General features: G+C 39.6%; 1 protein-coding gene across 7 annotated transcripts in view; it reads right to left on the bottom strand.

Moving 5' to 3' along the window:
• The window catches only part of LOC117288707, a 68,909-nt gene that overhangs the window by 12,796 nt on the left and 40,066 nt on the right, over positions 1-16,047 (bottom strand). For all 7 annotated transcript variants that reach the window (XM_033769561.1, XM_033769564.1, XM_033769562.1 and 4 more), the window contains 6 exons: positions 11,528-11,597; positions 10,511-10,708; positions 6,995-7,156; positions 3,060-3,095; positions 1,211-1,327; positions 761-856 (listed from right to left, as the gene is read on the bottom strand). In XM_033769561.1, coding sequence (XP_033625452.1) covers positions 761-856; positions 1,211-1,327; positions 3,060-3,095; positions 6,995-7,156; positions 10,511-10,708; positions 11,528-11,597 — 679 coding nt within the window. The remainder of the gene's footprint in view (positions 1-760; positions 857-1,210; positions 1,328-3,059; positions 3,096-6,994; positions 7,157-10,510; positions 10,709-11,527; positions 11,598-16,047) is intronic.

Below are 16,047 nucleotides of genomic sequence, written 5' to 3'. Positions count from 1 at the left end.
TATACAGCGATCCTTTGCCATAAAGCGACTCCCAGCCTTGGATACATTCATGTTTCCCCTTTCAGTTTACTCTGGAACAACAGCCCTCACCCCCATGCGCTATGCGCACGATCAATGAGGGCGCTCTTTAATGATATTGGCAACCTGTTAACACCAATGAGGAGCTTATCATAAGAAATATCCTTGCGGTGACACCGTAGATAAATCTCTCTTGAGAGATGGAGGAGAACTGGAGGACTCAATGTTTCGGACAGTATATTCTGTCCTTCGCCAGAAAGCTTATCCCTGGCTGGTCCAATCAGAAGTATCACTATCGCCCAGTTACCATGGTAATTTTTTTACAATGAACACCACATGGTTTCAATCCAAGCAATACACATACATGGCTTCCAAGTACTTCAAAAAAAATCAAGAGGAAAATTGTTTGGGATTTGGTCCACGGACCTTCTGCAGACATAAGCAGTGCCCAATTTCATAGAGCTGCTTAAGCAGAAAATATTGCTCAACACATTTCTGCTAAGCAGAAATGAGCAGGATACCAGTCACAAATTGTACATGCGACATGGTAGTTTGGCTGCAAGGACAGTTTGCACAACAAATGTTGAGAATGAGGGCTGGGGACTGAGGTATAGGGGAAAGGATGAAAAAGCCATATGGGGTGAAAATGAAGGGCGATGAGAGAGAGAGAGAGAGAGAGAGAGAGGGGGGGGGGTACAGGAACAGGGCCCCCCACAGGAAAGATTCTCTTGGCTAGACTTACCAGGATGGTGTACTGTATACTAGGATTGTTGAATGGTATCACATTGAAGCCCAGCGGCTCCTTCTGTAAGCTCTCAATCAACATCAGGTTATTACACTGTAGGGGTTGGGAGGCAAACAACACATAAGATACACTTGTTGTAATGGAACACTCACACTTGAACCTTGTCAGAATTTCATGACAACCCCCCCCCCCCTAGCGCTTTGGTGAAATCCTTCAAAAATAAAACACTACAGCCATACATACATGCTGAAATTTAATTGTGTTTACATGTTAAACATAAACACTGCATTTTTTTGTTGGTTTGATGTTGGTGTCAAAATGTGAAGAGTGAGATCCACATTATTTATGATGCTCTGCGCAGACATTTTGTTATGTCTAGATTTAATACTTTGGGGGGGGGGGGATAATGTGTTGAGGCACAGACTTCATCAAGGAGAGGTCGCTTACGGGTATGTGGGTCTTGACGCTGATCAATGTGTCTTCTCTTTTCTTGCCGATCAGTAACACCTTCTCAAATAAGTAGAGGTAGCGTTCTGCCCGAGCACCTTGCATCCGGAAAATATCCTTCGGGATTAAAAGAAAAGTTAAATACATATTACAGAGTGTTTAAATAATCTTTTTTTTTTTTTTTCATTTTTTTTTTCATGGAACATAAAACATTTCAGGTTGGCTGTGTTACTGCCATGCAAGGCTTGAATTTGACACTAAACCACAGGCCAGAGGCCAGTGATTTTAGCGATGGACCAGTAAACTCATGAACGAACAAGTCCGGCCATCTTGTGTGTTTCAATTGAATAGGCCTAATACCACCTCACCATGCATTTTCATTCATTTAGATGTTTTGTAAATGTTTTCTTTGAGCTATACAGACCATGTATAGACCTTATGGTCTTATGGAATTTTACCCTCAATTCGAGCCCTGTCATGGGAACATACTGTAGTTTAGGGCGAGAAAAGCAAAATCAAATCTTCTGGTATTTTGTTCCTTTTTTTTTATAATTCAAAATGCCACCTTTTTGCCTAACAAAGAAATTATTATATTTTACCACAAGTTTTCAAAGACCTGTGGTCAATTTCACAAAGATAGTCCTAACTTCGAACTAGTCCTAGGAGTTATTAAACACTTAAAGCGAGTCTTATTAGGACGAGTTTCTAACTTGAGATAAGACTAGTTTTACCTCAATCCACCCCAGTAATGCTAACGTGATTCCCTCCCGATTAAAATGAATACAAAGAGCCGTCTTAAAACATTCTGTCACCCCTGGTTTGAACCCACAATGAAGACCTCTCTGCCAACCATGATGTGTGTTGAGTAGTTCAAGTGGGCATAGCATTAGGTAATACAAACAGCTCTTCATAAAGGTGATGTAGGGTTATGTTGTAGTAAGTAGGCCGACAAAGGGGGTTTTGGAGATCAGAGCACATTGAGAGATGATTGAAAAAACAAAGTTTCCATCAACTTCTTTGGCTGTACATATTTTTGTTTGCCCCCCCCCCCTCCCCCACAGCATGGCCTGATTTCATAGAGCTGCTTAAGCACAACAAAATTAAGCTAACCAGAATAAGGTTACCAGCCAAAATACCATTCCGCATGTTCCACCTGTGACTGGTATCCTGCTGATTTTTGCTTAGCAGAAAATTATTAAAGCAATATATTTTATGTTTTTTTTAGCAGCTCTACGAAAAGAGTTGGGCATTGCATGACAGCAGGTATAAATCTGCACCCACACACACACACCACTTGGCAAAGTGCTAGTTCTCAAAGCAAAATTGGGGCATATAGCTGTTTGGTTATCCCAGCCTCAGTTTGGGAACACTGAATTGCGAGGACAAAGTGGCTGCTCTTTCAATGTCATTCTGGTGCAGCTACAAAATGGTTCAAATAAACTTTGAACAAAATGACCAGTGTATCATGGTATGAACAACCATGTGCATGCAGGAAGAACCACTGAACAACCCAAGGTCACTCATAGTTACTATTGAAAACAAGTTCTAACCTATAATGCACGCTCTTTTGCTGTAACAGGTCAAAAGAAACAGTTTGTACACAAAAACAGTTACTGATTACTCCAGAAAATCTGACAACAATGGAATGCACTGGGAGTCCACCCACCATGTAATAAACAACAGGATGTGCCCTGTGTTTGCATGGATGGGTGCAAACCAAAAAAAAACAAAACACAAACTAATTTTGGTCAAGCTGGTTTTTGTTTTCCGGTCAGCTCAACAAACTTAATTTCAGATGAACCTCAACTTTTTGGGCCGGCTTAGGACTGACAGGTGCTTGGGTTCTTACCTCTAGAACTAGGTCACCACTTGACATCAGGTCACCCTGCAAGATTTAACAAGAACATGGGAAATGGTTTTGTTATTAGATGATAAGACTTTATACGATTGTTGTGTTAATAGTTTGCAGGTATAAATACTGAAAGTTTAAAAACAGTTAAAAGCGTGAGCTTCCACTTTTCATGATATTATTGTAAACCAATTGAGAAGTATTAATGCTATTTTTGGGAGTCCATCACAGGCATGTTTAAAGACATAAATAGATTTCCAAAAGTATTTTGGTCGACAAACACCTAAGGGGTTTTCAAGCAGCGTAAATATTTAGTGAAGGTCATGAGATTCTGAATAACAATGCATCAAGACGGGAAAATACTGGGAAGGAAAAGGGGGTTGGGTAAGGGTGGGGGTTGCATAGGAGAAATGAAGTGTATTGTGGTCCTCCATGTTCCTCTTTGTAATGTTTCCATATATTCATTTGAAATCACTCTAGGCTTACTCTAGAAAACCTTTAGAGATATTGTGTTTAGAATACTGCAGTTCAGTTTAAGGAGGGAGGAAAAGCCAAGTAATATGGCATGTCCAAGATGTCAAATTTGACTGCCTTTGACATATGGTTTGATTTAGCCTAAGCTCTGGTGCAGAACAATTGAATAATCAGAGAGTAACTGGAAGCAGGGTCTGTTGTGGTAGGGAGATTGGAGGATGGAGGGTGGAGAGCGAAGACCAGCGCTGCCGTGGTATGGTGCCCTCCTCCAGGCTCTAGATGATGATGAACATTGGCAAGATTCTTGGGGCAATAGTTGAAATGCCATGGACTCTATCTCTTACATGGACCCACGGAGAGATGAATTTAACTCATGGCTTGGAAACTATGCATCACAGCATGGCTGCTGCTGCCGGGATGTAACATGGATGTTAAGCTGGGGGTATTTGGGAAGATTGATCTCAGTCGGGGAATACAAGGCATCTTTCTTTAAAACTTAAAAAAAAAAAAAAAAAAAAAAATGCATACTACATGTACTTCGTACAAATAACAGACAGTATTGCCCCCCAAAGAAACCAAAACAGAAGAAAATCATATCCTTTAAAATAATAGAACTAGGAACAAAATCATTTGTATTTGACATATAATATGTGATGAAATGAACAAAATTTTATAACTGAACATAGTAATTTGTTAGCTATTCTCCCGCACCAGCGTGTCTACCTTTAAGTTATGTACACATATCCCAAGCATACGTGTGCCTCCTGACCAAAAGTGACCAAGAACTAGTTGTGTACTTATCCTCGCAAAAATATCCCCAGATTTTGAAATGCAATGCACTGTTGATAAAAAAAAGGCAGAGTGTTGTTTTCTGAAACCTTGACCTTAAAGGATTAGAGAAATAGAAGCGCCGAGGTGTTGGAATCGTCAGGTTTATGCAGGATCGGAATGTTCAAGGTATGAATAAGTGTGGAAGCAGAAGTAATGGTATTGTCCTATCAGTCACTAATCTGTTTTATCCGGGAGGTTTCTCTTACACCGGTGTCCCAAAAAATGGAAATAACAATAACAATAAACCGTTCTTGTAAAGCGCATTGCACTCGGAGTCCCAATGCACTATACACATGGTGAAGGTTCTGGTCCCATATGGAATAGGGCAGGAGAGTTCTTGAGGTTGAAAACGCTAATGCCTAGTGAAGCCTTATACTATATAGTGAAGGTGAGCCTGTACTGGAGGAAACGATAATTCTCTGTCATGCATCGTTTGTGCTAAGCAGTGCATGTCACAAGCTTATAAACCTACTTGAATGTCATTGTTACTGATGTATTGGTTATATTATGGTTCCATCCCACTGTTTGTATAGAATGCTTGCTTTGAGTAGAAGGGAAAAGGTACACATGGTGTCGATGTATCTGCAAACATTCGCTGCAAAATTCTAGCAGTGAATTGTGAATATTTGTTTTCCTTATCTCTAAGAGGCAGGGTATACTTTTGATAATTGTCAAAGACCAGTATCCTCATTTGCTGTATCCCAACATGAGCATAAAATAACAAATCTGTGAAAATTTGGGCTCAATTGGTCATCAAAGTTGCAAGAAAGCAAACAATTGTTTGCTTTCAGAAGGCAGATACATTCAAAATTTTGTGGGTGAAAAATAACCTCTTCTAGAAAGCTGAACGACTTCAAACAGCTCTTAAGAGCTCTTCTTCTTAGTGCACATATAAATACACACCTACGTCTTGGTCACTATAGTGCTCCTTTTAAGGAGCAACTTAAAAGTTGTTATGGTCATTATAGAGTAACAACAAGGAGTATACACTGCCTTCAAGAAGGGAGACTCGCTTGACGGGGATCTGTCATCCTTCGATACATGGAAATGAATAATAATGATTGAACATTGGCTTGGCAGCATCAACATTCTTCATTCTATCTCTCAAAGAAACCCAAAGAAAACCTCAGGAATGTACCAGCAGCTCTGAAACGGTTTCCATGCTCAAATCCTTGAAGCAGCTCTTTCAGAAACAGCCAAATGAATGATTGGAAATGACCGACGAGTGTTTGTCAAGGCACGAGCAAATCTAATAACCAGGGCCAAGGAATTTTAAGCCAATCAGATACTTCCGCTTATTTTTGTGAAATCAATTGCCAAGCACATACCTTAAAAAATAGGAGGGGGGGGGGGGAACCTTCAAATATCTAAATGAAAAATCACCATTTTTACTAGAATGAATATACAAGAAATGACGAGAACAATTCTTTGACATCAAATTTGATCCGCGCAATCTTTCAGGTAATAACTTGATAATTTGCCATTGTAGGTGTTTCATTAATGTTGAACTTTCCCTTTAAATGAATACCACCAAGCAACACACCTCATCTGCACAACTCATTCAAACCAATCTAAACACATCCTGGCCACAATAATCTGTTGCCATGATTTTTTTTTAACTTTGTGATAATGTTGATTTTGGCTGCATTGCACTTTGGTATTTACAAATCCAGCTGTTTCACGTCCACGGCGTCTGGGTCACACGTGGGTATATGGCACTGTGATTCACTGCTCAAACTAATTGTGACATAAGGGGGGGGGGGGGAGGCTCTATATCCAAGACGCCAAAGCCCCTCAGGTCCCGGTCAGGTTTGGTCAAATGAAAGCAGGACTCCAAACTGTGTTGATTTTATACCCAAGTACGTGTCCTATGACATGTATGTGGAACAGTGTTACACCCGTCCGTTAGACAAAGACTCTCAAACACAAGCTTGGTTTCTTTAAGTTTAGGTTGAAAAAAAAGAAACAAAGTCAACCAGGACCTGGTGCTAGGCAAATCCACCAAGATATTTGAGACTCTTGTTCTATACCTCCCTGGTTAGACTTGGACGGAATGATCAAGAACACTAAGCAGACTTATTAGACATGAGATGAATCACGTGAGATGGAAGAACATTTGATTAAGGATAGTTCATGCCAGATGTCATACACCTGGAAAGAATTTATCCCTTTTTTCTTCTCTACAGATTACGGTCTTCTAGCCATGCCCATGAAAGATGCGGTTTGTTAGACGAATTCTAAAAATATTACTTGCTACCCTACATTTGTGTTGTACCTTTTTTTGTGTTTGTTCACTTATCTTACTCTTTTCTTACTAACATATACCATAGCCCAATTCATACTTCACATAAAATGCAAAATAGAGAATTTCTTTGTGTCACAATGGGAAAACATCGGATACCTAATTGTTGGCATCACATAATTCGCTTCACTCTGCTTTCGTGTGCCGTATGAACCAGGCTTCACCAACAGTAACATTTTCAAATAAGTAGGATTTGAAACTCTGCACATGGTGGAATTACGATCTAGTAATGTTTGCAGTAACACGATGTAAAGAAAATCTCTAATTGAGTTGGGGTTGTTCTGGTTTCTTTTCAAATAGTTTATTCTTTCTCTGGTTATATCATTACCTCCCAGCCAATCAGCTGGCTCTGTATCTCCTGTACGTGGACAGACGCTTCGTGTTTGCGTTTCATCTCGTTGATGTAGCGAGCAATGTCCGTCATACAATCTAGCGTATCTCCTATGGTGTCGTAACCATCGTCGTCTTTATTAAAATGTTTATACATGTCCTGCAAGAAGCAAAAAAATGATCAGACGGTTAATTAATTTGGCACACAAAAGGTAATGGCATCTAATAAACCCCTTACATAACGCGAAACGCTACAGGGAAGCCGAGGTCACGCACAAAGAACGGCCGCTTTTGAGCGTGTGGTGTCACATGCAAGGGGTCTATTGCCAGAATGACAATGGAAAATATTATCATTCATGAGTTAAAAAAAAAATTGTTTTCTTCTTCGGGGTAATGGTTAAGAAAATGAAACATAAACAGAGCGGTAAATTCAAATGGAAGCTCATAGCTTTAGGTATGACCAAATATTACAAAGTGAGTACCCACACTAACAAAAATAATGAAGTAGTATTAATAAATAAAATAATACACTGAAAGGCCGTTTTTCTGTCCCCCTTTAACAAAATGGAAAACAAAATATTTAAAAAATCAAACTTTCTACCCATTTTTGGAAGACAAAGAGCAAATGTCAACCATATGTACACATTGGATCAATAGTGACCCAGCAAGACAAGGCCAGAGTCAAGTAATACCCCCACAGTGGGAGTCCAACGAGTAAAATGACATAGTCACTTGAGTTTCACTTCACAACATGTGAAACATATCACGCCTGACTGCTCTAAGGTGACTGTGGGGTTCAACAAGAAAATGGGAGTGTAGTTTTTTTATTTATGACAAACTGGACCCTGGGGGTGAATTACAGTAACTGGCATTTACTTATTTGTCTCGCTACATATTTGTGCATAGAAAATAAACCCAACTCATAATGTTTACTCTCGGAGGCGTGGCAATTGTTTTGAGAGTTTTTTTATATATTTTTTTTTAGCAAAGTGGAGGGTACATGTAAAAAAAAAACTTTGCTGGTACAAAAGCTGTGCGATAAAGAATGCCAGGATAAACAGCAATATGTTTATAAAGCTCTTCCCAGTTCTTAGTACAGTAGTATTATTAAAAAAAATTCTATAGATCTCCGTTGTGCATCAGAAGATTAATTGATGGACGGGAATCAGTCATGTGTTTAATCCGCCGTCTAGGTTTCACGGAAAAAATCATTGGAATTTCAAATTAGACTACTCTTTTTGTGAAACCCTTGTAATAGGCCTAAAGGTTAAATTTTTTAAGCCTCAGTTTTGTATTCTGCAGGCATGCAACAAAAAGAATAAATTACAAAATTCCAATGTTTTTTTTACAGTGTTTTTGAAGGGGCGTCAGCCGAAGACTACCGGCAGCATACCTCTACATATATCTCGAGCCTGGAATTATACTTATCAAGTTCTAAAAGCCATTTTGAAAGTTTCAACAACGAACCCATGGTTTTCCTTTTCAGGAAAAAACCCCACCTAACAGTCAACACAAGGTACTGGAAGTCTTGTTTGCCAAATTTGGAGAGTTTACAAATATTTTGGAAGTAGGCTAGACACAAAGTTGAGGTGAGATATTTTGTTTACTTTCAATTTGGAAAAAAAGTGCAACATCTTGAGTTTCAAATGTGTTTTCAAAAGTAGTTTCTTGGAATGGTGCTGTTATCATGCAGCCAGAAACAAATAGTTTGCTTTTGGACATGATCTATGAGAGAATATTCATGTCTGTGGGCGCCTGCAAATGCACAGCACACCCTTAGCCTGAAGTATAAAAGAACATGTCAAATTGTTATCTTAGATTTAGATCTTTGTTTTTGTTAGGGCAGTTTTTCTTTAAAACTAAAGGGCCCCTCTATGAAGTTTCAGCTGTCTACTGAAATGTAAACTGAAAAGTATTCTAACTTTGCAATATAAAGCACAGAGATTTTAACAATTCATTTGATGGGCTGCACCTTTAAGTGTAGAACCTTGAGTGAGAATTAAGTCAGATTATTGTAGAGAAACTGCAACTATCGGCTGATTCTATCTACATATAGGAGCTGGATCCTGATTGCTACTTAGTAGGGAGTGTCACCAAAACGGCTGGCCCAAAATAAGCCAGTTATAACTTCATGACCTGGGTTCAGTTGGAGAGCACAGGCATATATTCCAAATAGGTAGTTGAAAAGTCAACAAAAGTACACCAAACTGTGTATTGCCATGTGATCTGTGAGAATTTCATCACTATCGTCAAACAAAAAATAGTTAAGGGAAAGTAGGCCTATACTTTTGGTGATTACTCCCTCCAAAAAGTTAAGGGAATTAAGGTAATTACATTTTGAGAATGTATCCTTTGCCTTTAATTGTGGTTGATTTGTTTGTACTACATCAAGACTTTTAGTTGAACTGGTTTCAGATTTTTGGCAAATTTTGTTTTCCAGAAATGAAAAGTTGTTTACATGATGGTTGCTTGGAAGTTGTAGAACTACTACAGTGTTTACCAACATAAGCTTTGGAAAATACAAAAGAAACAGCCCTGTTCTAGCTTTGCAGCCTGAGCCATATCAGGGATGCTTTTAATAACTTTGCACATGACCAACCCACTATTTGAAACTGAACGTTTTCTTTCAACTTCACCACAAATTAAAGCTCCACTTATGTTGTGATAGTTGATATCGGACCCAGCCCACAGTGTCCATGAGTCACTCCTGCATCCAGCTGTTAGGGTTTGGTGAGGGTGCTGGGATTGTCCCCATGGTAACTATCACAGTTGTCATAATTCTTAGAAACCACTGTTAATTTCAATTTTCGTTTTGATTCAACAAAAGATCAAGTAAATTTCTCATTTCCGCAATTAAGAACCAAAATCGGAGGGGAACACTTTCATGTTCTAGCTTTTATCTTTTTTGCTCAGAGAATGGTCATGGCACCATGAATCCTGGCAATTTGTCTTTTTATGAATGGCACGAATGTTTGTGAACTGTAACATTGATCAATAGTCAGTGATCTCAATTCCACATGTGATTTTACTCCTAAACTATGATCTGAATGTCAATATCCATCAACACTCATCAAAACACTCGGACCATTGTATGCAATTTATCTTCATTTTTCAATCTTTTTTTCCCTCAATTTTGATGACAGGCTGTAGAAAATACCAAGAAGGCGACAACCGGAAACATTTTATAAAAACTAGAGTAAGTATACTTCCATCTTGGAAAGGCATGCCATCCCCTCCCCCCCTCTGGTATTTAAGGTAATTTCTCTGAGAAAGATAAGTTTTTGTTATTTGTTACTCGGCACTACAAAATTTAGGCCCCTACTGGTTAAAAAAAAATATCAGAGACAGATAATCTATTTTGATTGTTTGAGAGAAGATCAACCAGTCCATTGCAAGTCGTTTAAAACCTTGCATAGAAAATTTGATAAAGATCACACAACATCAGCCCTGCCACCTTTAAACAGCCGTTTAAGGCCCTCTGTGACACTCATTCAATAACCCACTTGCAACCTACCTGGAAGAAAAGATGATATTTCAGGACTCTTTGGACCGGTTTGAGGAGGTACGCTCCTAGAGGTAGTGGATGGTTCAGGTATTGCTGACATTCTCGGAAGAATTCAACTACGTCCTCCTGCGCCATGATATCCATCAAGATCTCCACAGTGTTGGGATAGTTAGTGCAGTAGTCTGTGTACACTGAGAACCTCTTTTCCTGTTCAGGAAGTAAGATTCAGAAGTTTTAATTAACCATCTCATTATAATAATTATAACAACCCATATACACCGATGTGTGTTAGCACTGTATACTCAGTATGTTCCCTGAGTTCTGTAAACAAAATCACAGGCACTCGATTGGGATTCGAGCCCACGACTTTTGAAATTCTAGAGCAGTGTCTTACCAACTAGACCACAGAGATTTCCCAGTGGCTAGAGGCTAATTATTTATCTGTAAATTTGCTTGATTGTTGGGGGGGGGGGGTGAGCTCAACACAATCTTCTTCAATATTCTACAGGGACTTTTCAGCTTATAAAACAGGAAAAAACACTTTGACCAGGATAACGTTCAGGGTTGTCCCTAAGATTTTTCAAAACTGTGGGACATTCGGACGGATGTTTGGCCGAAGCACACTGAATTGAAACAAGGTCTTCAAACTGTTTTCTTCTTTGCATTTTTTTATCTTGGTTTTTAAATTCCTACTGTGCAATCTGATGCATTATGGCTTTTCAGAAGAAACAAAAGATATTATTTTTCGTTATGCGTATTGGCGCGATACGCTAGCCTGTGCATGGGGAGAATGTTTTAAAAATTTAGTAAACCAAATTGGGAAGTGTGTCATGTGCATGGGGAGAATTTTTAAACAATTTAGTCAACCAAATTGGGAAGTGTGTCAGTGCTTATACAACCATGTTAAAACATTGGACAGCAAACATATTGAATCATATTAGAGATGACCCAGGACAAAAGCCAGGATCTTTACGCACAGCCAATTAAGAAAGATGAGAAGGCAAAAAGGTAGTAGTAATATCTTACATTGTCAAGGAAGCACTCGGCGATCAGTACTGCATCGTTATTGCACTGCTGTAACTCCTTCAGAAGTTTACTGTAAATTAGACAAGACAGTTAATGGACAGTCAGTTTGAATTCGTGTATGGCTCGACACTGCTCAGAATGGATGACTCTGCAGATCTTACGGGTTCAACAAATGAGTGTCACAGAAGTCTATGTAAATCTCATAGATTTACAAAGCATGTTTTGGGGTTATATTATTAGAGTATAAACTTTTGATTGTTTTGGGGGGTCAGGAAGGATGTGACAATGTTATAAGTTGAACCCAAGTTTAATTACACACATAATTCTTCTCCTGTTTCTCATACCCCATTATGTATAAGTAATCAGACTTTGGCTTCTTAGTGGAAAGTAAAGAGCCCTAAGCCCAGGATGACAAAAGCTGATCCTAATAACCTTCATTATAACATGATTATATTAACAGGCATGCCACATTGACTAATATGTACACACCCCACCGCAACAATGTCAGAGGCTTCCTCCCGGGCCTAACCCCCTCTCGAAAGCCTCTGATCCCTAGCTCAGCCCATTCTCATCCAGCCCACACTTCCAGGACCTTGTTCACAAGAGCTTGTACCGTACTCCACCCGCTCTGAACCCAAACGCCACTGTGACATTTGACAACGATGACATTACAGAGTGTATCTCTAGTGTTTTAACGAGTGATTTTGAGATGGCAGTCATGAGGTAGTTTCCATCACCAGCGGATGTGCAAAAGAAGTTGGGTCATACTTGCAGTACGTGCAGTTGAATGATCTGTGTGGGTGGCATGTAGGGGGAGATGAATGAATAAGCCACAATCAAAGAGCTCTTTTTAAAATTCACTGTGAATACTTTCTGGTGGGGATAATTTTCAAATTAAATCTCCGGATTTGTCATGAATACCAAATGAGATTTATCTCACAAAAAGTCTTCCTGCTTGTTCCTCTATTCATGTTCTTTGAAACTCATTTAAAACTAAAAAAACAAAGTCAAATTTCAACGTCATAAAAGTTATCTCGCATAGAATTATTCTTGTTTGCTTCTCTGCAAGTTGAATTCAGGTTCGTAAAACCTCCTATCGTTAAAGCTCCTCGAACAAAAACAAAGTCAAGTTTCTGATGTTGTAAAATTCAGCTAGTAAATTAAAGGGCAGGTCTCAGACAGCAGGTCTGTAACTCATTTAAAATGTAATCGGATTAAAATCACCCTTTAACAATAGACTTTATCAAGATGGACGCTACTGGGAAAACATACACAAACCCCACACACCCCGCACACTAATAAAAAGTTAAAAAGACGTCAACAGGAAATTTGGAAGCATCGCCTCATGTGTGATCTCATCATCTGATTGTTGGATGAAGCTTAGGAAATATGACAACAGTTAATGGACTTCCAGATAAAAATAACACTGTCCTTTCATAGACTTTCAAGATGGCCTTTGAGGACTGACACCTCCTGTAAACCATCAAGACCAGGGGTCATTACAATGAAAACAACTGTTTAAGAAAAATCTCCTTGTTTTTTGTAAGCTCTGTTAAAGCTCCTAACTACTGTCTGTTACAGAATGACAAACATGGTGGATTAGATCCCCCTGGTAGTCAAGTGATGAGGAAGAGGTCTGGTGTCTACCCTTGTACTAATCTGTCATGGCCATGAAGTGCTGCAGGCCCAAGGGGTTAGGTGACAGGAGGAAGCAGGCATTGTGGCAACTGGGGATTGTCTAATTATCAGGATGGTATGACAGATCATCCTGGATAAGACAGTGGTCTGCTGCTAGTTCTAACGCTAGTGCTATACAATCTCTTTCAAACCTCAACACCCAGAGTATGGGCTGCGGATGCCCCTAATCAGCAAATGGCAAAGGTTGCCTTCGGATGATGTCATACAGCTATGGGCCCAATTTCATGGCTCTGCTTACCGTGTAACTATGCGCTTACGATCATTCTCCGCTTACAGGCAAGCGCCGAATTTCTGCGCTATCTGTGTAAGCGTAGAATGCCTAACGTGGAGTACGCACAAGCCAAAATTTATGTAAGCACACAACACCCTGCTTCCACAAGCACCGATTCTATGTCTCTGGTAAGCAGAGCCATGGAATTGGGCCCTGATCATAGGGATTATAACTTGGACTGATAAAATTTCAAATTCAATAAAAACACAAACTAACTTTTAAAAACTTAATAACTGCACATGTGGTTTAATTTCATTCTATCTGATTGACAAGTGGTACTAAAAGACAATTTGTAAAATAGGGTTTACAATAACATTCAGCATTGTCTTGAGCAACAAATCTATGACAGGGTTGTCCTTTGACTTCAGTTCTCTGGCATATGTACAGAGAGCACAAGTCTTCATCACACACAAATAACACCTTCAAAAAAGTATGCAGTGAAAAAAAAAAGTCGCAGGGAGTTGTTAAGAGCCAAAACCAACAGCCCTGAAGGAATGTAACATTCAGTGCATTGCACTGCAAATCCATGAGAACAAAACAGAAACAAAGTTCAACACTGGGCCATGCTGCAAAATGGCTTGACTCGGAAAACAAAAGCAACGTTGCCACCATGCACAAGGTGTGAAAGCCCCTTCCTCTATAGCTCTGCTGCACATTAGCCAGCTAAAGGCTTTGTATTGTAAGCAAGTTCTACTTAATATAGAAAGGTCCTCCTTTGTCATCAAGGGGGAGGTGTGTGAATATAACCGTCAGTGCAACAATTTGGTTTTGTGCGCACTACTGACAGTAATACAATAACTTCTCTCCGGTTTTTCAGACGGACTAGAATGCAAATGTTACCCCACAATAAAGCATCGCTAGGAGCCATCAAAAAGGAGGGTGCCACATTTCCATCATTGAAAGGATCATTCTGAACTGCCTTAATGTCCTTTCACAAAATAAATTCATTCATATTCACCGGAAATTCATATACTTTAGAAAAAAGCAGGTCGCTGCAGTTAAGATCTCCATCTGGGCTCTGAAGCAATGTTCCCAGGTCCCATATTTCACATGATCCCCCTTTGTGCATAAAATGAATGAATCAGAGAGTCACGTCTGCAGTGTGAGCAAAAAATCCCCAGCCCAGATAATTTTGCAGCACCTAAATAATTTCAAAGTTACTTGTTTGAGGTACTATCAATAAGAACATTTTTCCTCCACAAATCAAAATTTTTTCAGATGGTTATTCTCATGAAGGTGGTTTTTAGTGGATGTTGCACTGCACCTCCAAATAACCATTGACCAATACAACATCCCTGCTAAAGCAGCAACAAATATTGCTTAATTATTTTCTTCTACACAAAAATATAAGGCTTTTGATGTGACATGTTTTTCATTGGTAACCTTATTTTTGGTAAGCATAGTTTTGATTTGCTTAGCTACTCTTCGTGATTGAAGCACATTGCTCAGAATACATTGTGAGAAGATTGATGCGGGTAACCAGACTGCTCCAGAACTATCATAATTGACATCAATAAGTCACCAGACTATAGTTTTGCATGTCTCTCGGAGTGTTCAAAAACCTTTTCCACAAAGCAAACCGCCACGAAAAGCTATAATTGCTTAACTTTTGAATTGTAAATGTCTCACAGGATTGGAAGTCAGATTTAGATCGCAGCACGGTTTCCGGTGAGTCATGTTGAGGTCCAGGGGAACATCAGGTTTTACATATAAAGCAGGTTCCTGCCAACTCTTTGGGAAGACTGTTGAAAAACATACGAGGGGAATAGACTTCCCAGGTAAGGAAGGGGAAAGGGGGCTTGGGCTGATAGTGAGGGGAAGGGGGGAGGGGGGGGGGGGAAGCAGATTAATCTAACCTTCCTGTACAAAATGTCAAAGGCAAGTTGCCAATACAAATTGACAAAACCATGTTCAGCTTCAACCACTGAATGAAAAAACCCACTCAGAAGTCTGCAAATTTCCTCAAAAAAACTTTTCTCTTCTTTGGTTTGGCGATTTGGTGGCCCTACCAATTACCGAGAGGCTGTACAAAAGGCAGTGAAGCCCGGTTCATGTACTTCCTGCGATACAAATTTTGCGAACGCGATTTGAATTTTGACATCACAGGGCTGTTTTTGCAGCGAATGTTTTCGCAGGAGTTGAGCACAAGTCAACTGATGCGAACTATTTGTTGCAAGTTTGTAATCAAAATTCGTATCGCATTCGCATTTGCAGGATGTATGAGCCGGGCTTTACTTTAAAAGCAGACATCACATTATGGGTGCCTCCTGATTGCAATATGAGTAAACACAGACACCCACTGACTCAGTCCCCTTGACTTTCACCTTAACATGAAACCTGATTACGTATGTCATGATCATAATGACACGCTCCATTTCTCTTTATCAGACATGAATCTCCTCCCAGAGTTCCAGACATACCCGCCCTGAATTGTCCCCCAATAAAGGTAATTTCCGGGACGACGACTCAGTTTCAAAACAATAAAGTCTACGAGTGACCAAGACACAGTAGGGACATAAGTTCACTATGCATCACAGGACATGTTCGTTGT

The sequence above is a fragment of the Asterias rubens genome, chromosome 1, assembly GCF_902459465.1.
Source record: "Asterias rubens chromosome 1, eAstRub1.3, whole genome shotgun sequence".
NCBI classification, from domain to species: Eukaryota; Metazoa; Echinodermata; class Asteroidea; order Forcipulatida; family Asteriidae; genus Asterias; species Asterias rubens.
This window is presented reverse-complemented; position numbering and strand designations above follow the sequence as displayed.